Raw genomic sequence first — 19,138 nt, forward strand, 5'->3', positions numbered from 1 at the left:
TTATATGAAAAATAATGATAAAAAAATGAGAATATATTTTAAACGTAACTTATGATATATTATCTCTATACAAAATTTTAGTTAAAACTTCACAATGGAGAAATAGAAAAAGAAATCTTATTGAGACAGTTGGTGTAAATAATCTCAAAATAGTTGAAGGGGTTATTGGATTTTAACCATATTTAAGATAGGTAATTTGAACTTTTACTTTTTCTTTTTACAAAATTAGTCAAACTACTGACTTCTGATAAAATCAGGTACTCCCTCCATTCCAAATTGTAGGCTGTTTTAACTTTTAAGTTCATAGATATTATTATGAACCTAGACACGTACATAATAATATCTATAAACTTAGAAAAGTCAAAACGACCTACAATTTGGAATTGAGGGAGTATTAAGGCCGTGTTTGGTTTCCACTTGCTTATTTTTAAATGAGACTAAACTCCCCTTTAGTTAGGGACTAAAGTTTAGTCCCCCCAGTTTAGATGTAGGTACTAAAAACCATTTAATAACTTGAAGAATGACCACGTTACTCCTAATCATTGCTACCCCTTCCTTTTTTTTCCTTCCTCCCAGGCTGCTTCCCTCCCACTATTCTTCCTGGCGCGAAGAACTTTCTAGCGCTTCGTGCCATGTTGCTGGCACGTGCCCCCTTCCTGCCACGGTGCTGCCACGGTCCAAGTCGTCGGGGTCGGGGACGGCGGCAGAATGAGGGAAGGTGGGAGTTGTCGAAGAAGATGCTCCTGCGAGAAATAGTCACGGTAGTCGTTGCCATGGCCGTCCATGGCGTGGGGAGGAGCGGGGGCGGTGCCGGCGTAAGACGCGATGGGAGCGGATCCAGGGGGAGAAGCGGGGGCGCAGCGGCGGAGGTGTGGGGAGGAGCAGAGATGGCGGTGGGGAGGGCGGAGGGTGCGGCGACGGTGGAGCATGGAACGGGAGGCAGAAACGGATCGGGACGGGTGGGTGTGGAGGGGTGCGAAGGGGGAAGAGGGTCACGAACAAGCCATAAATGAGGGTAGGGGTTGTCCAGGGTACACTTAGTCCCCATAAGAAACCCCTTGGAAACTTATGGACTAAAGTTGAGGGACTATTTTAGTCCCCGTAAGCAAGTCTGTTAGGGATTAAACTTTAGGAGACTAAGAGCCTGTTTGGATGACATGTCCTAAACTTTAGGACATGTCACATCAGATATTTAGATACTAATTGCAAGTATTAAATATAATCTAATTATAAAACTAATTGCACAGATGGAGTCTAATTCGCGAGACGAATCTATTAAGCCTAATTAGTCCATGATTTGATAATGTGGTGCTACAGTAATCATTTGCTAATGATGAATTAATGAGGCTTAATAGATTCGTCTCGCGAATTAGTATAGGGGTTCTGCAGTTAATTTTATAATTAGCTCATATTTAATCTCCCTAATTAGCATCCGAATCTTCAATGTGATATGTCCTAAACTTTAAATTTTTAGGACATGTCATCCAAACATGCCCTTAGCTTTGTCCTGCCTGAACCTAACTTTACCGATGCTAAAAAAAACATGATAACGCCGATGTTTGAAGTGTATAAAATGTTAAATAAATTCCCTGAAGTGGGACTCAACCCGACCCGACCATTTCCATTCCCAAATCGCACTGGACAGAAACCGAACTCGCCCGATCCCCACCAGGTAATCACATCCTCGCCGACGCCGGAGAAGCCGGAGCTCCCAGCCCGCCCGTCGTCGGTGCTCCTCGCCGACGCGATGGGGAGCGCGGACCTGGTACTCAAGCCGGCGTGCGAGGGCTGCGGCAACACGTCGGACCTCTACGGCACGGGGTGCAAGCACACCACGCTATGCAGCGAATGCGGCAAGTCCATGGCGCGCTCACGCGCTCGCTGTCTCGTCTGCTCCTCGCCCATCACCAGGCTCATCCGGGTACGGATCCGCTCCTTCGCCTCCCCCTTTCTCGCCGCGGGCATGCGGGTGTCGTCGAGACGGCTTTTGATGGCGGCGGTGGGTGACCTAGGTGACCGCCTCCCCCTTTCGCTACCTTTGCGCGCGTGACCTAGGGTTCGGTTGTATCGATTGGTTGCGGCGGTGCTAGGTGTTGTCTCGCGCGGTTTGTGCCAGTTGGGGTTCGGGGTTTGAGATGTTGCAAGGTGCGATTTAGTATTCTGACGACCCAATTAGCTGAATTTTGTTGCTCAGTACGCTAGTAACCGAGATTTCTGTTGGCTTTTGATATAATATATGATCGGAAAGAGTGGATTGGATGGTCATAGGGCTTGACCTTATTGGGTATATTGCTGTTTCTGTGACATGACATTGATGTGATCAGAAATGGCCTAATTCACGTTGTAAATTTTAGATGCTTGCTGATTCAGTTTAATGTTTGTCATAAATATGTTGCAGTGGCAAGCAATAGCTACATTTTTTGTTTGACTTGATGCCAATGTCTTCCTGGGCATTGTTACGGAAGAGCAACCACTTGCTTGTTTGATCATGCCAATACAACTTGGAGGATGTGATGTTTTCATCGCTCAAATAAATAAGACCCTAATGATAATTCACCTTGGGAACTTCACTTGGAACACATTTTTTGTAAAGCACTGCATAATCGAGATTTGGCATAATGACTTACCAATATGTGGCTGTTTTAAATCCATATTCTACTGGTGCAGCTAGTAGGACTATAAACTCTCCCACCTGATAAGGAATTGAAAGAATACCACTAGAACATATGGTAAAAATAGAGTTATTTTGAATTTTAGGAATCAGCTGTAGGGGATAAGTGTAGTTTTTCACCCTCTTGGAAATAAACAAAAGCTAAACACAAAAACACCACGAACAATCAGATTTGGTCACAAAAAGAACATGGCCGTTGTAGGTAGCCTGTGATGGAGGGGTAAACCAATGACACGAAAAAAGTGATATCACTCAAAGCTGACATTTTATGCTACATATGTATTGCGACGAATGTACACAAATTTGAGATGTCATCAGCCAATTTATGTTTATATAGTGTGTTCGGGACTTTGGGATAATACTAACCAAGAGGGTAGTTAATTTTGGGAAGTAATTGTAATGCCTTTGATCTTGCAGCCCTTAAAATATATATGTGCTATATGAGTTACATTCCTAATCTGCTTTATTGAAGTCATTTGCAAGGGTAGCTGAACTGAATACGAGAGCACTGGTTTAGTGTGACAATGAAATAGTGCACCTGAGAAACTGGCTTTCCTTGAAAAGTCTTATAGTATCTCTGTAGTTGAATATCATTGAGAATAAAGTAATATATTGTTAGTGTAATCCTTGTTGGATGCAATGTGGGTCAAGTCTTGTGTTAGAGTACAAGTCAAGTTGGTCTTGGAGTGCAGGTCAACAAGTCAAGTCTTTGCCTTAGGGTGTAAGGAAAAGACTAGAGTATCATGAGCAAGGCCCTTGTGCTATATAAAAAAGGGACGGGGCAGCAATGTAGTGCAAGTTTCAGAATGTTAAAGCATTGAAGTAATAACCATGTATGCTGGTGATGAAAATTCAACCAGACTGGCCTCTTTTATTTGTTCTGTATGGGCACGCTACCTAAGGACATATTAGGTAGAAAAAAAGTGTCCCAAGTTTTCAGTTCTGTTCTACTGTATGCTGGTGATGAAAATTCAACCAGACTGGCCTCTTTTATGTGTTCTGTATGGGCACACTACCTAAGGACATATTAGGATAGAGGTCATGCTAGTTTCACAATTTTGCAGGTGCTTCCTGTTCAATTAGTCAATGTGGCTGTTTACCCTCACAAAGGTTGTTTTCTTGTTTGTCGCTGCAGAAATCCTGTATGCAAGGCATTTTTTTAGGTTTGATATTTGATTGATTTGTTCATCTCTCAGAGCTAATTGCTCTTTGGCAGGAATATAATGTACGAGCTAATGCTATTACGGATAAGACATACTCTATTGGAAGATTTGTCACTGGTTTACCTCCTTTCTCGAAGAAGAAGAGTGCTGAGAACAAGTGGTCTCTTCATAAGGAGGGTCTACAAGGACGGCAGATACCTGAGAATATGCGGGTATGTGTGTGTATTCTTATTCTTCTTTTAGTTTCTTGTGAATGATTTTTATTTATAAGATGAGACTTTTCATTCTCCACCTGTCTTTTACTTTTAGGCGATTATCCATCATTTCTGATAGGATGCCTAGGTGACTAAGACCCCTATCACATTGTCTTCACCTTTCATTGCCTCTCATCGGTGCAACCTATTAGTGGTACATTAGAGCATCTCCAGTAGATTACCTAAACTGGATTGCTATACCTAAAAACTACCACAATACCTAAAAACCACAAAAAACTTGCTCCAGCAGCATACCTATATGGTTTGCTATACCTAAAATTTTTTAGGCTATGACCTAAATTTCTCTTTCCTATATGCAAATATACCAATCCATCTCTTGGATTGCTAAATTTCTTTGCTCACCCGAGAGAAGCCAACTGTCGCTTGGTGGAAATGGCTTGGTGGAAACTTCCACCGGCTATGCGTTGTCCCTCGCCGCATCTCTGATGCCGGCTGGGGTCTCCAGCGCCAGTGGAGCGCCGCCCTGTCGAGCTTGAACACCTCCACACCCTACCGGAGCCCATCTGCAACTCAGTCCGCGTTGGGCCCACCGCACAGGCATAGGCGAGGGAGTGGATGGACGGAGCTCGAGGAGGTGGTGGTGGAGGATGGATGAGAAGCACGGTCTGGCGCCGGTTTGGGCTAGAGAATGACGGAGGAGCCCGAATCACGACGGAGGCCAGCGGAGGAGGTGGGACCAGCCTCGATTTGGGCCTTCCCGGATGGGTCTCGGCATCGACGCGTCGACCTGCAAGTGAGGCGCGCGTGCAGGTGAGGCTGCCTTCCCTGAGCGCCGCCTCCGGTGGTGTGAACGGTGCGGCAGATGAGCCGCGATGTCGGCGTGGGCGAGCGGCGGCGCGAGGAAGGGAGCAGCATTGGGCCTGTGCGTGCGGACCAGCGGCAGCCAGCAGGCAGAGTGGGAGGGGAGCAGCGGCGGGCAGGTGCGGGTGGAGGAGCAGCGGCCGGACGCGTGTGGAGAATGGCAGCGTGGGGAGGTGAGCAGCGGCGGGCTGGCACAGGAAGGCAGCAGTGGGCCGGCGTGGGTGGAGAGCTGCAGCACAAGTCAAAGGGGAAGAAGAGCTGAGGAAGAAGATGAGTGAATTTGTAGATCGACCCTTGAATGAAGATTTCATTCATAGAATAGTCCTTGAAAGAGTTATAGGTCACTAGTTTTACATATGCTGCTGGAGAAGACAACCTTGTAGTACCCAAAATTTTCTCTCTCCTATACCTAAAAGCATTTTTAGGTATCCAAATTTACCAACACTACTGGAGATGCTCTTAGCAAGTGTGTAGGGTGCATTTAGGTTTTGCCCAGCGCATGCCGCCAATCGTATGTCTGCCAACGTGCGGGTGGCTGATTGTTGCGTCCGCGGTTCACCAATGTGCAGGTGAAAAAAGGACTGACGCTGTGCTGGTGAGGATGTGGGCGCTTTGGCGCACCAACATGAGGGCGCCAAACGAAGAAGCGGCCAAATGTAAGTGAGGATGTTTAGGGATTTAGGTAAGAGTATGATAGAGAAGGAAGGTACAAAAGACCATTGGACAATGGTGGGGCTCTGAAACCTAGTAGATCCACACCGCTTGATTCCACTCCATGTCATTCCTAGTTCATCCGTGCCTTCCATTAAACACCCCCTGCCCCCCTATAATTCGATCCTCACTGCATCTTTCCTAGAGCCCAATCCTCAACCACTGCTGTTGTAAGCTCCTCATATCCCTGTTTCCTGGACACAGCTGGAAAAAGTGATGGTGATTTTTTCACTGTATCCGACTGGATACCTAGTCGATTATTCATCACCTAGGCAATATGTCTGGAATTCCAGACGTCCTTTGTCTCATATCAGTGATAACATAACCGTTTTTTCACTGAAAGTATTCCCTAATGCAATTTTTAGATGTAAAGGAAATGACATTCCAATGGCAAGATGTTAGTTCCTCACATATTGTAACATGTGGCTGTTAAAACAAGACTGCCTATTGTATTTGTGCTAATCTTTAATCTGGCTCCATCATATTTTTGTTTGAACAACCCTCTTCAGCCTTCCTCAGACCCCCAGGCTGTAAACATTTTTATTTGTGGTGATAGTTCTTATATTAGATTGCATTTTTAGAAATAACTATCCTGTCTGCTATTGCTATTTAGTTTGTGCAGTTAGCTCTATTGACTATATGCATGCATTTTTGGAAACGCAGGAGAAATACAACAGGAAACCATGGATTTTGGAAGATGAAACAGGCCAGTATCAGTATCAAGGTCAAATGGAAGGATCACAGTCAGCTACAGCTACATATTATTTGTTAATGAGGCACGGCAAGGAATTTAATGCATATCCTGCTGGTTCTTGGTAATACACTTGTTCCACATCTTATTGTGCATTTGTGATTGCTGTTGTGTTAGGTCAGATCAGCTTTCATGTAGACTGCTAAGTAGAAGTGATGTTATTTAAGTCCCATTACTGTAACTTTGTCCATTTGATTTTGATGTCATTTACTTATCTAGTACAAAATACAACGGTATGAAAGTATGCAATGACAAAAGTGTTGTCTATAACAAATTACTTGAACCATCATGTCTAAACAAGCTAGAATGATATCATTTGTCGAAGCTATAATGATGTGACATGAAAAATCATTTTTTGGTGACCAGAGGGAATAATATACAAAGTTAACTGCAGGAAACAGTTTGACAAAGGTGTTTGTTATTAGTACTTCTTCATCATGATTACCTATGTTTATTATAGTAGTTACATTGTATTGTACCTGGAAGTTATAGAAAGATCCACCCCCCCCCCCCCCTCCCCTCACACAGCAAACTAATATATCATTTTTTGCTTAATTGTATCCTTATTCAGGTATAACTTCAGTAAAATTGCACAGTACAAACAACTAACACTGGAGGAGGCTGAAGAAAAGATGAATAAGAGGAAGACCAGTGCAACTGGTTACGAACGTTGGATGATGAAAGCAGCTGCAAATGGGCCAGCTGCCTTTGGTTCAGACATTAAGAAACTTGAGGCCACAAACAGTGGGGAAAAAGAAAGTGGTCGTCCTAAGAAAGCAAAAAATAACGAGGAAGGTAATAATTCTGATAAAGGTGAGGAGGATGAAGAAGAGGAAGCAGCACGCAAGAATAGGCTCGGACTCACTAAAAAAGGCATGGATGATGATGAGGAAGGTGGAAAAGATCTAGACTTCGATTTGGATGATGAAATTGAGAAAGGTCTGCGTTTTAGTTTTCGTGGATTGTAATACTTCAGCAGCTAATCTGATCTCTATTTCATAGTCTTACAATTGCAAAATACCATTATGTTTCAACCCTTATTTGCTCAGCTTGCAATTGCGGTTTGATACTCTTTCTGTTGTTCAGGAGCTATAACTATTATACTGAGCTATTACATGGTAACTTTGCTCTTCTGATTATTTCATGATTTTCCCAAAGGACAACATATCTTTGGATAAACTTAAAACCTAGGTTTAGATATAGCTGCATAAAATCCTGGTTTCATGGCTTGTGGCATGCTTATGGTCATATTGTTTAAACCCACCGCAACTGAATCCTATTTGTGCTGTTCTGTTTGCACTGCTACTCTGTCACAGTCGCCAACGTTGGTGATAAAGTTGTGCTGCACGTGGTACTGGGATGTCATCTAGTTGGTTTTGACTAAAAACTTGAGGCCACAAGACAAGAAACACGGAACTTTTAAATTCTATCTCAAAAATTAATAAGCATATGCTTGTGATAGTTACACATTCGTCCATGACAATGATCTTGACAATAGCTATATTTACCACATGATCATTAAGTGGCGGCAAATGCTGCTGTATTTTGTTAATGGACAATTTATTTTTACAACTATGCCTAATGTTGGGCCATAGAGCTATTGAATGGCTTTGTTGTTTTTTTCTTTTGCAACAGAGCTATTCAAATACGTTTGCCCTGCTAAGAATATAAATATTGCCCTTAATATCATTAGTGTATTTATTTGCTCCAAGTTTGGACTTTTACTGGAGAATTTATTTACCAGGTGATGACTGGGAGCATGAAGAAACATTCACAGATGATGATGAGGCTGTAGATATCGATCCAGAGGAACGGGCGGATTTAGCTCCTGAAATTCCTGCTCCACCTGAAATTAAGCAGGTTGATATATACTATTGCGAATTACTCAGGATTACAAACTGCACCTCTTCTAATACCTTTTTCTCACGGAACACCTTCACTCAGTACTGAAATTTGATGCTGTGGATCTTATGGGGTTTTTTGGATCCCAAATTTTATAAAAAAATAGATTTGGTTAAACCAGATTTTAGCCTAATCACCTAAAACCCCATGGTTAGATAGCATAAAGTTGGGGGATCCAAAATCAGTTTTGTTAAAACTCAAATATTGGGTCTATATAAAAAAAATTCCTGGTTTAACTATTTCCTGTTTTACTCTTTCTTATGCTGCATGATTAAAGAAATATCTTAAGGTACTAGTGCTTTCCTGACGCGGATTTGATTGATTAAAAGTAAGGAAAAGCGATCTGGTGCGATATATAATATTCTTTTCCATGGTTAATAGTGGTTAGTTTCTGTTAGTGTAATCCTTGTTGGATGTTAGTATGCGTCAAATCCTTTCTTAGTACAGGTCAAGTCTTTGCCTTACAGCGTGTTCGGCTGGCTGCTGCTGCTCGGCTCTCTGTCGCAGCAGCTGTAGCACGCAAGCTGCAGCAGGCAGCAGCTCTCTGCTGCTGCAGCAGCAGCCAGCCGAACGAGCTGTTAGAGTGCAGGTCAGGTCTTTGCCTTAGAGTGCAAGTCAGGTCTTTGCCTTAGTGTGTAAGGCAAGACTTGAGTCTTCATGAGTAAGGCACTAGGGCTGTCTTGTGCTATAAAAGGAGAGGTGGTGCAGCAAGTGATTGCAGCAAGTGAATGAGAGAAGGGGGAGGAGTGTAGTGGTGTGGTGTTGATCAGTTTGCAAGTGAAGCAAGTTGATCAGTGTGTGAGTGAAGCACGGAGTGCGTGCATTGTGAAGCATGATTAGTATACAGCAGTAGTGGCTGTGTGCTAATTGAGTGATTAGTGTACAGCGTGTGGCTGTGTTAGTGGAGATAGCTGCGTGAGTGTTCTTGGCCGGGTTGTGCGGCTGAGACGCAGTTTAGTGCGTGTGTGTTTGTGCTGTGTTAAAATCAGTGTAACCAATGTGTTGAACTGTGGTGAATTTTAGTGCAAAAGAGGGTGCTGGTGTGCAGTGCCACAAAAGTAGTCTGTGTGTTCCTCACCTGTGAGTGGCTGGTGTGATCTTGGGAGGTGCTAGAGGCTAACAGTTTCTCATTTTCTTTTCCATGGTTATTGAATTTCAATTGCAAATGGCAATATTCTGATTGAGATACTTGCAGGATGATGAAGAGAACGAAGAAGAAGGTGGCCTGAGCAAGTCTGGCAAGGAATTAAAAAAGCTGCTTGGGCGCGCTGCTGGACTAAATGATTCAGATGCTGACGAGGATGAAGAAGAAGAAGATGTACTGATTCATTCTCTTAAAATAGTAACATTTTAATTATGCACTAAGGCTATTTTTTAATGGAAATATAAGGAGTTATCTTTTCTTCATCCAGCAGGAAGACGAGTCATCTCCAGTGCTTGCTCCAAAACAGAAGGATCAAGTTAAGGATGAACCTGTAGATAACAGCCCAGCTAAACAAACACCATCAGGACATGCTCGCAGCACACCTCCTGCTTCCAAATTCAAGCAAAAGAGAAAATCAGGTGCTGATGATACAAAAACTTCTGGTGGTGCAGCTTCAAAGAAAGCAAAGGTGGAATCGGTTAGTAATCTATGCTTACTTTAAATGTGTAAAAAAGAAGAAATGGCGAACTTGCAGTTTTTACACAAGTATGCGCTATTTGTTTTTTTACGTATGTAAATAATAATTCCTTTTTGTATAGGATACGAAAGCATCGGGCATTAAAGAGGAAGCACCAGCTTCGGCAAAACCTACATCAAAGACCTCTGCTTCATCAAAAAGTGGGACAAATGTGTCACCTGTCACAGAGGATGAAATCAGGAGTGTTCTTCTTGCTGTGGCTCCAGTAACCACACAAGATCTAGTATCCAGATTCAAGTCTAGGCTTCGAGGTCCAGAGGTAGGCCTCTTTGATACCATTCTTATGTTTACTTGTCATCTACATATCACTCTCTCCGTCCCAAATTGTAGGTCGTTTTGGCTTTTCTAGGTGCATAGCTTTTGCTATGCACCTAGATATGGTGTATGTATAGATGCATAATAATATTTATGAATCTAGAAAAGTCAAAACGATCTACAATTTGAAACGGAGGGAGTACCATTTTGCATGCTTAGATTACAGTCATCTAATCGAACCTAGTCGCCATAGTTAGTGCCGATAAGACGACTAGTAGTCTGCACATTACCATTTTGCAAGCTTAGAACTTAGATACCAACAGCAATAGTTAGGGAACCACTAAGAATTGATCAACCATGGCCACTTTGTAATAAACCACTAATACCTTTTGAATTATAAACTATCATAAACCACTAATACCTTTCTAATTATAAGTTATGGTTGACATGATGCACGGAACAACATTATTTCTTTAACCTCATCAGTGAGCTTGTTACTTCGTTTGTGGTATAATCAGTCATCAAACATTAAAATCTTAACTTCTTAATTATGTCTGTTTAACGTCAGTTGTGGTTGCATTGCAGGACAAGAATGCTTTTGCTGAAATTCTGAAGAAAATCTCGAAGATACAGAAGACGAATGGCCACAACTACGTCGTCCTTAGAGATGATAAGAAGTGAAGAACCCAACTTAGGTGTTGACTTCGTTTGTTGCAACCGGTAGCTGTGCTGTGTACTTCGGATATAAAAGATATTTGTAACATGCTGCACTTTGGAGATAAATAAGGTTGTAACATGTATTAGAAGAGTTGTCTTCTAACCCCTTTACGTAGACTTTGTGTTTTCGAGGCAAGCGATATTTCTTCTGCTCTGCGCGATACATCCGACCTTGAAAAACGAAACGATGCTAGTTACTACGTTACAATTTTCTTAATTTTCTTTATTAAGGGTCTTTCATCTTTGATCATTGAAGAACAATTTATACTCTTAGTCTTAGGTCATCCAAATGGGCTCTCCTCCCTGCCCTCCCTCTCTCTCTAAGGGCTTGTTGGACAGAAGAGTATTTAAGTGGAATGAAGGGGGTTGAGTCTAAAATGAGCTAATATTCCCTCCAATCCTTTTCATTCCACTTCAATTCATTGTTATCCAAACAACCTCTAAAGTGCTACGTCATCAAGAGCGTTTTGAGTAGATGAATGAATCAATCCTCTTTAAAGTAGTTGAAGGGACCGTGACATCCTAGGGGTGAATTACGTGTTGTAAAATTTAAGGCGCACATATAAAAGTCTATTTCAATTTCTATCTAAATGTGCACTAGATTTTTCTATATGTTGCTATCTCCATCGTAAAAGAGTTTTGCACCCTAGGTTCCAGTCCAATAAATTACACATGACAATTTTAGGAAAGGTAAACGCGGATTGTAAAGTGCAATATGAAATGCGGAAAGTAAAATGAGGTATAGAAGGCAAAATTCCTTCACGGCGACATGGTGACTTTTACCGAGGTATCGGAAAGCAAAACTTTCCACTAGTCCTGGAGCTCCTTTCGAAGGGAATGCTCGCGCAAGGGTATAAACTTCTTGGTCAAATAACTTCGTAGGATAGCTGAGTGGCCTTCTCCACGCGCAAGTGGGTCTCCGCTCCTGGCCTCTCCCGAATGCTCCTTGCCGCTCTTCACTTGGTAGAGTTTCAACACCTATGGCCTCTCCTTCCTACAAGAAGCACCGTCGCCCACTCCACAAACTCAATTGGAGGATCTCACAAGACTTATATGCTCCGGATTTACAACTCTTGGTGCACCGATACAAAGGAGGTGTGCAAACCTCGCCTAACTCTAGGCTATTCCCTAAAGCAATGTGCTAATAGGCCTAAACTAGCACTAATCAAGACCTAAGCCTTATCCTAATTGCCTTAACCTTCTCTTGAGCACTTTGGTGGCTAGAGTACTTGTGTGTATGTGAGAATCAAGCCTATAGGTTCTCCAAGCTCTAACACACATGAATGGCCGGGCAAAGGGGTATATATAGAGTCAACCGCAAAATCTAGTCGTTGCTCCAACGGTCACCAAGACTGCAGTCACCGACTGATTCGGTGGTGTTCAGAGGGCACGTCCGTATGAATCAGCCACTGACACCTAGGCCCAAGGTCACCGACTTATTCGGTGCCTCATCTTGATCATCATCGTATGAATCGATGGTCCACTGAGCCGCTACCTTCACATGTCACTGACCCATTCGATGCCCTGGAGCATGGATCATGCTCCCACCGTATGAGTCAGTGAGGCTATACATTAACTCTCAAAGTTCTAGAGCCAATTTTGAGTCAATGCTGAGGCGAGCCAACGATCACTGACTGATTCGGTGAGGATCATGCTCACACTAAATGTGTCCGTGGTAACGGTGCACGCTCCTTAGCCTTGCTGCTGTCCTCCGTGTCATCGACTGATTCCGTGCATTTGCAAATGGTCACCGTATGAATCGGTGGAATGTGTCGGTGCATATTTTCAGCATGATTCGCTTCAAGTCTTCACGTGTCTTCATCCCAGCTTCATTACCATCATTTGTACTATCATTTGGATGCCATAGAATTCTTCCAAGTCTTTCTTTTTCTTCTCATTTTGATGGTTTTGTAATTCATCCTTGGGACCTGTAAAATGTCTACAAAGGTAGTTCTTGCAAACACATCAGTCCCAATGAATGTTGTCATTAATTACCAAAATCATTATGGTCTAGGGCCATTTTCCTTACAGAAGTGTTGTTTTGTTCTTTCATAGTCTGGCGTTGGTAGGGTTGTGGATGCTCCGGCTTGGGGTTAGAGATAAAAATGGCTTCTAGTCATTTGGAGGAACCATTTTGCTACACTATGGAATATTTTTACAAGTTAGGAGTCATTTTGGGAGCACTCCTAAGTAGAGCTCAATGTGTGATGCTTAGGATTGGAGGGTTGTCTTTTACTCCTAGTTTGGGCTAGATAACATGTGCTCGTCTTGCTCCAACTCTTATCATAATGAGGCTTGGCACGTTTAACTTATAAAGATGAAGGAATATAAAGATGAAAGAAGAGCTCGACTTGTTAACTTCTAAAAAAAAATGAAAGAAGAGCTCGGCTGGTTAAAAGCTCGAGTGAGGTCGTTCAAACAAATTCGAATCTAGACAGTGTTGATCACAAAATGGAAAATATAGAAGAGCCTTTTGTTCAAAAAGAATCTCCTTTTATAGTCAAAACACGACTATTTTACATCCCCAAACTACCCTTTCTCAACCACTACATTCCTAGAACATGCCGTATACAAGGGTCCTTGGGTAAACGTATTCAAATTGACTTTCTCCTCCGGATCATGCTTCTCACTCCACCTGCGTTGGACCCTCCCAAGTCCCTTCCTGGACTCCACCTCGGGACTCTTCCAAAGCACTCTGGAGAGGCTCCATCCACTTCTAGCGACATACCCTCTAGCTCATGGACAAGTCTCGAAGCCTTCTCTAGTGGGCGTAGTACTTGGAACTCAACCATTGAACAGATAGATAGATTGTCATCTGTAAAACGAACGAAAGTTGCTCACAAATAGCCCATGAAAGGACCGTGACACCCTAAGAGGGGGGTTGAATTCGGTGTTTAAAAAACTAAGCCTCCAAGCACATATAAAAACATATTTCAATTTCTTTCTAGATGTGCACTAGGTTTTTCTATGTGTTGCTATCTCTACCGCAAAAGAATTTTGCATCCTAGTGTGGCAGAACTGCCCAAATTAACTTGGATAAAATGCACTTAAGTCGCCTAACACGTGATCATGCACTTTAAACAAGCCAATTAGGTTGTCCATCGGATTTCATCCGATAAACCACATACTCAGGATCGAGAAGCATTGCTCACACGAAGGTGAGTGGTTACAGAGATTACAACATTCCCATCACATTAACGAAGTTCAACAATTTATTACATCAGAGTTTTCGAAATTCAGACAGAGTTTGCAAGGTTGTAAACAACGAAGAAGTAAAACATGCGAAAGCTAAATGTCTATACACGATATCATGGCGAAGCTGACCATGACATGAATAACCCCTGTCCTCGCCGTTCGAGGAGGAATCCCACTCAACCGTCCAACCCGGAGGGAGTTGGGTAGGCCAAGTGCCGCTAGCAGCCACACTATCAACATTACCTAAAAAGTTATGCCACAAGTAAGGCTGAGCATGTAATACTCAGCAAGACTGACCCGACAGTGGTTGCTAAACCACTAACATCTAGACATGCAGCCTCTTTGGCTGTGGGTTTATTTTTGACAAAAGCGACTAATGTTGATCCTTACTTTCAATATTTTTAGCTCAGGTTCTAAGTTCATTAACCAGTCTAAATTAGCAACTTATACTAAGAAAACATAGTTTTCAAACAATTAATGACAAGCATAAAGTTTAATATTTCCATCATGTTCCATCTTTACTTAGTGCAGCATAGCGATCAAGTAGTCCCAAACTGTGAGAGGAAGACGAATCAATTCGAATTTATTAACCATGCATGGCGAACCTAATCCCACGACATCCGTGCACCACAATGGGTCGCTTCATTTGTTAGCCATCCCCATCAATTCCCAAGCATGTGTCGGGTCCACTTCTCTTGGTACAAGGTCCCCACAGTCCCGGCCTCTGCCATATTGTGACTGCACTTGTCACCATATGATGCACCAGGGGAAAACTCAATTTCCAGAGATAGTGGAACAAAACGCCCACGTCCTAGTTTAATTAGGTACTAGGCTTCCCCATCCCATACTAGGTATGAGATTAGTGTTTTGAAACACTTAATCACGAACACTATCACTTTTCGACCTTAGTCCATTTTAAGTAGATAGATGGGGCAAACCACTGAGTACCGAACAATAAAGCCCGGCCCCATCCATCATCCTAATGGTTATAACATAAGTAAAGCAATCAACTCCTATAGCTCGCGAGTGACAAGCAATCACTCGACTTTTACCAAGTCCTATTTAAGCATTGCATCTACTCGACTCTAGCAACTAGTGTTCAGATCAAAAGGGTACTAAGTTCATACATCTATGGTTTCAATCAACTCCTAGAAACGTAAATGCACAATCATAAGCATCAACATATTACATAAGTTTAACACAGGAAATCATGCACCGGGGCTTGCCTTCACGTTCAGAGAAAGTTGGCTGGTCTTCGGGGTCTTGATCTGGCTTGGGCTCAACTTCCACATGATGTAGCTCTGCGGCGGATTCCTCTTACGGCATGGGGTGGAGCTCGTAGGTTCCGTAGGCGATATTAACTTCTACACGATATGCATATGCAGGTAGTTCAATTTTCCATGCTTTCACATGCAGGATGCAAGACATGAATTATTGTCGAAGTGTAAATTGCATTTCGACCACATTCACCTAAACAAGGTTCTATACTTTTATTATCTTCATGAAGTAAGGTGTGTTGTGGTATAAAACTTGGGGTTGACTTTTATGGTGATTGTGTACACATTTAAGGTTTTACAATTTACACTTCACAAAGAAAGTGGGGTCATTTTGGGTTGCTCAAGGTCCATTTGGAAAGTTATCCTATTTCTGAATATTTTTTTTACCTCTTCCATAAATTACCATTTAACCTTACTATGACATAACATTTTCTTCTATTCATTTAAACCGGTTCATCTTCCAAATTTGTTTCCATATTCAAATAGCAACATATGACACTAAGAAATTAGCAGTAACTCAATCATGCCATCACTGACTGTAAAAATTTGGGATCCATTGGATTAGTACAAAAATAATTAAAATTGCTTCATTTCCCAAAGGTAGCATGTACTTAACCATTTTTATCTCAAAAATCTACAATGATTGTGAGGATGAAACTTTAGCAGTGGGTTTCGGTGTGTGACAGACTTTGGTGAATTGTTCATGATTTTTAGCAAAGGACATCTATTTTCCACATATATCCCCTATTTATCTTTCCATAAAAAGGAAGGTGTGTCTCATTAAGTGTCAACCAGGGTTTCATATTTTTCCTAAGATCTATACTTCAAAACTGAACTACTCCAAGTGGATTCACATTTTTCTCTGCTCTAGATTAAACTCTAGGCAAAAAAGATAAATTTAACCATAGATTTCAGAGATAGAAGTTAAACTGTGAGTTAAAGTTTGAACTAGGCTGCAAAGCATTTTCCCAAGGTTCTTCTTACTGCAACAAACATCTCAGAGCATTATAGATTTACTATGATTTAAATGGCCTATACAAGAAATAAAATTATAGAGCATTATTTTCTAACAATACATGGGCAAAGTTATTTTTCTATGAAACTATTTTGCTCACTGAGTCTAACAAAAGTAGATTGGGATTTTTCTACATTTATTTGTGCTTTTCCAAAGTTTAGTTCATTTAAAACCATTTAAAACAGATAAAGCTGTCGCAGATTTACAGATAGGCCCTAGGACTTCCCAAACATTCATAGATCTGCCCTCAGATTCTACATCTAGGCCCTTGCAACTTCTAAAACTCTTAAAATCGGTCCCTATGGCGGCCGGCGGCGGGGCGACTGCGATTCCAGCGAACCTAGGGTTTAAACTAGGGGAAGAAGTGGCCGGGGAGGCATGTTGGCTCACCGTGGGGGCTTGGCGGAGGTTTCAGGGTTGCAGCAGAGGCTTGGCGGAGCGAAACAGGCGTGAGGATGAAAGCTCGGGTGCGGCAGCGGTTCGTTGGCGTTCTGGAGCTAGCGGTGCATCGGGCGGCCAACGGAGGGGGCGATGAGCTGCCCGTGGTTGTGGCGGAGCTTGCAGAGGTCGCGGCGAGGTGCGGGACTATGCGGAGCAGGGAGCTCCACGAAGGGGTGGTTGTGCGGCAGTAGCACTTCGTGCGGAAGCAGAGGGCGAGCGCATGGTGAGCTGTGCAGGCGGGGCAGTCACCCCTTTTATAGGGTCGGGGAGGCGCGGAGGGGTGAGGTGGAGCGAATGCTAGCCCCAGACCTAGCCGGAGGTGAGTGGGGGAGAAGATTAGGTCAGCGCCATTAGCCGGCAGCGCTCACTAGCGGAGGGAGGATGCGGGCGCGTGCAGATATCTTCCAGCGATTGGGTGGGGGAGATAGGAGGTGTGGGAGATCCTCTTTGTCAGGCGGAGTGATTGGGCAAACCGGGCGTCATCCTGTCGCTATCGAGTGGCAGATTGGGGAGGCAGAGCTCGGCCAACGCGCCGCCATGGCGTGGTGGAGGGAGGTGGCAGAGGCGCGTTGGGGCACTGGGTGGAGGGGATCGTGTGGCAGGATGAGGATGTGCACAGCAGGGTATTGCCTCGCTTTGCAAGTTGAGCTGGTATTTCGTTGTCTCTATTTTGAGGTATGAGAGTTGATATGAGGTTAATTGAGGCAATTGCTGCAAGTGGGCTGTTGTGTTCTTGAGGTTGTACTGCATTGAATGCTCTTTCAAGGTTTGTGATGGGAATGTTTACAGCTAGCATTTGTCAGCTTTCAGCCTGAGTAATGTTTCGTACCCTTCCTTGGTTTCTTTGATTGGAAGTTTCCTCTTGTGGAGCGTTAGCCGATGACTCATCCTCTGAAACGTTGTCAAGCTGCACTATCCGTCGAGGGGTTCTCTGTTGGCTAGTACCCATATTGTTATTTTGAGTGATCATAAAGATTTCTCTATCTGGGTAGTAGCTTCCAGAGCTTGATGTTGCAATTTCTGTAGAGCTCTCTTTGCGGCTTGAAGTGAGCGGGGCGCCCTCTTGGTACAGAAGGTTGTTTATGTGAGCGACAAGGCGTGACTCGTAGTCGTTGGTAAGGAGAGATGGCCTCATTCCTGGCCAGTGAACGAATCTTTCTTGCAATGTTGAAGTTATTACCAGGCCTTGGGCTGGCCCTGATAACGAGATGTCTTGGACGTATTCCGAGTTGAAGTCGCAATCCTTGTCTTCCCCGTGTTCGAGTTGAGTTCGAGTGAGGAGACCTTGGTAGACTTCGGCTGTATTGCGGAATCCGTATGGGAATCGTTTTGGAGTCGAAGTCGACTTGTGAAGTGACTAGGGTTCCGGCTTGTGTCGACTAATCTGAACCGAAGTCGAGTCCGAAGCGTAGTCAAACTCGGTGTTGTTGACTTTGAAAATTTGGCTTTTCTTGATGAAATCTCCCATTTCTGCGGGAAGCTTTAGTCGAGAGGTTTTTTCTGTTGGATGCTAATGATTTGACGCTGAAACGATCCAGCGCCGTCGGTGATGCAGAGCCAAGATCCGAAAACAAAAGTTGCGCCTGCCTCGAAGGTGAAAACAGGCTTGATAATAACAGGTGCCATTGAACTCGCGCAGAGAAACTCGGTGACTGCCCCTACCTGGCGCGTCAGCTGTCGGTGTTTTAGACCGGCAACCTGCCTAGGGGGTATCCTAGGTGGTCTTTTGTGCAGTGGGTGTCGTCGAGAATGAAGGAGTCAATGGTGATGCAAGGAACATGATTTAGACAGGTTCGAGCTGCTAGATCGCGTAACACCCTACATCCTGTGTGTTGATTGTATTGAACTCGGGTGAGTTGAGAGAGTTGTCTTTGAGGGGGTCCCTGCCCACCCTTATATAATTGGGGGAGCAGGGTTACAAGCTAGAGTCCTAGTCAGGTACTGTTACAGAGTTCTACTCGGTGTAGACAGAGTAGTTTCCTTATATATACCTAACTAGTCTTCGGCAGTCCGAGTGGGATACGCTTTGTTGCATAGCCTGCGATTCTTGATTTCGTCCGAATACGCCCCTTAGTGGGCCGCACAGGGCCTACTCGCAGGCCTGGGATGCATGCTCGACAGCAGGGTTACAACCTAGAATCCTAATTGGGTACGGTTATAGAGTTCTACTCGGTGTAGACAGAGTTGTTTCCATATGTATACCTAACTAGTCTTCGGGAGTCCGAGTGGGATATGCTTCTTTGCTGCGTAGCCCCCGAGTCTTGATTACGTCCAAGTACGCC

General features: G+C 43.5%; 1 protein-coding gene across 2 annotated transcripts; it reads left to right on the forward strand.

Moving 5' to 3' along the window:
• The first annotated feature begins 1,611 nt into the window (after window positions 1-1,611).
• Window positions 1,612-11,145, forward strand: LOC101765259 (transcription initiation factor IIF subunit alpha). 2 transcript variants are annotated; one of them, XM_004983241.3, is made up of 9 exons: window positions 1,612-1,921; window positions 3,888-4,046; window positions 6,285-6,436; window positions 6,944-7,311; window positions 8,117-8,232; window positions 9,470-9,592; window positions 9,687-9,896; window positions 10,018-10,215; window positions 10,797-11,145. In XM_004983241.3, exons 1-9 carry the CDS (start codon window positions 1,748-1,750, stop codon window positions 10,890-10,892), a joined length of 1,596 nt encoding a protein of 531 aa, XP_004983298.1. In that variant the 5' UTR covers window positions 1,612-1,747; the 3' UTR covers window positions 10,893-11,145. The 2 variants fall into 2 exon arrangements, with proteins under 2 accessions (XP_004983298.1, XP_004983299.1); XM_004983242.3 differs by having other exon boundaries at window positions 9,690-9,896.
• The last annotated feature ends 7,993 nt before the right edge of the window (window positions 11,146-19,138 follow it).

Source organism: Setaria italica, chromosome IX (genome assembly GCF_000263155.2).
Source record: "Setaria italica strain Yugu1 chromosome IX, Setaria_italica_v2.0, whole genome shotgun sequence".
NCBI lineage: Eukaryota > Viridiplantae > Streptophyta > Magnoliopsida > Poales > Poaceae > Setaria > Setaria italica.

Excerpts from the sequence above, each read along its gene's own strand:
- LOC101765259 (XM_004983241.3), top strand. The coding sequence starts at position 1,748 with ATGGGGAGCGCGGACCTGGTACTCAAGCCGGCGTGCGAGGGCTGCGGC. Across the intron at positions 8,233-9,469 it reads CTCCACCTGAAATTAAGCAG|GATGATGAAGAGAACGAAGA; the intron begins GTTGATATATAC and ends AGATACTTGCAG. Across the intron at positions 9,897-10,017 it reads AGAAAGCAAAGGTGGAATCG|GATACGAAAGCATCGGGCAT; the intron begins GTTAGTAATCTA and ends CTTTTTGTATAG.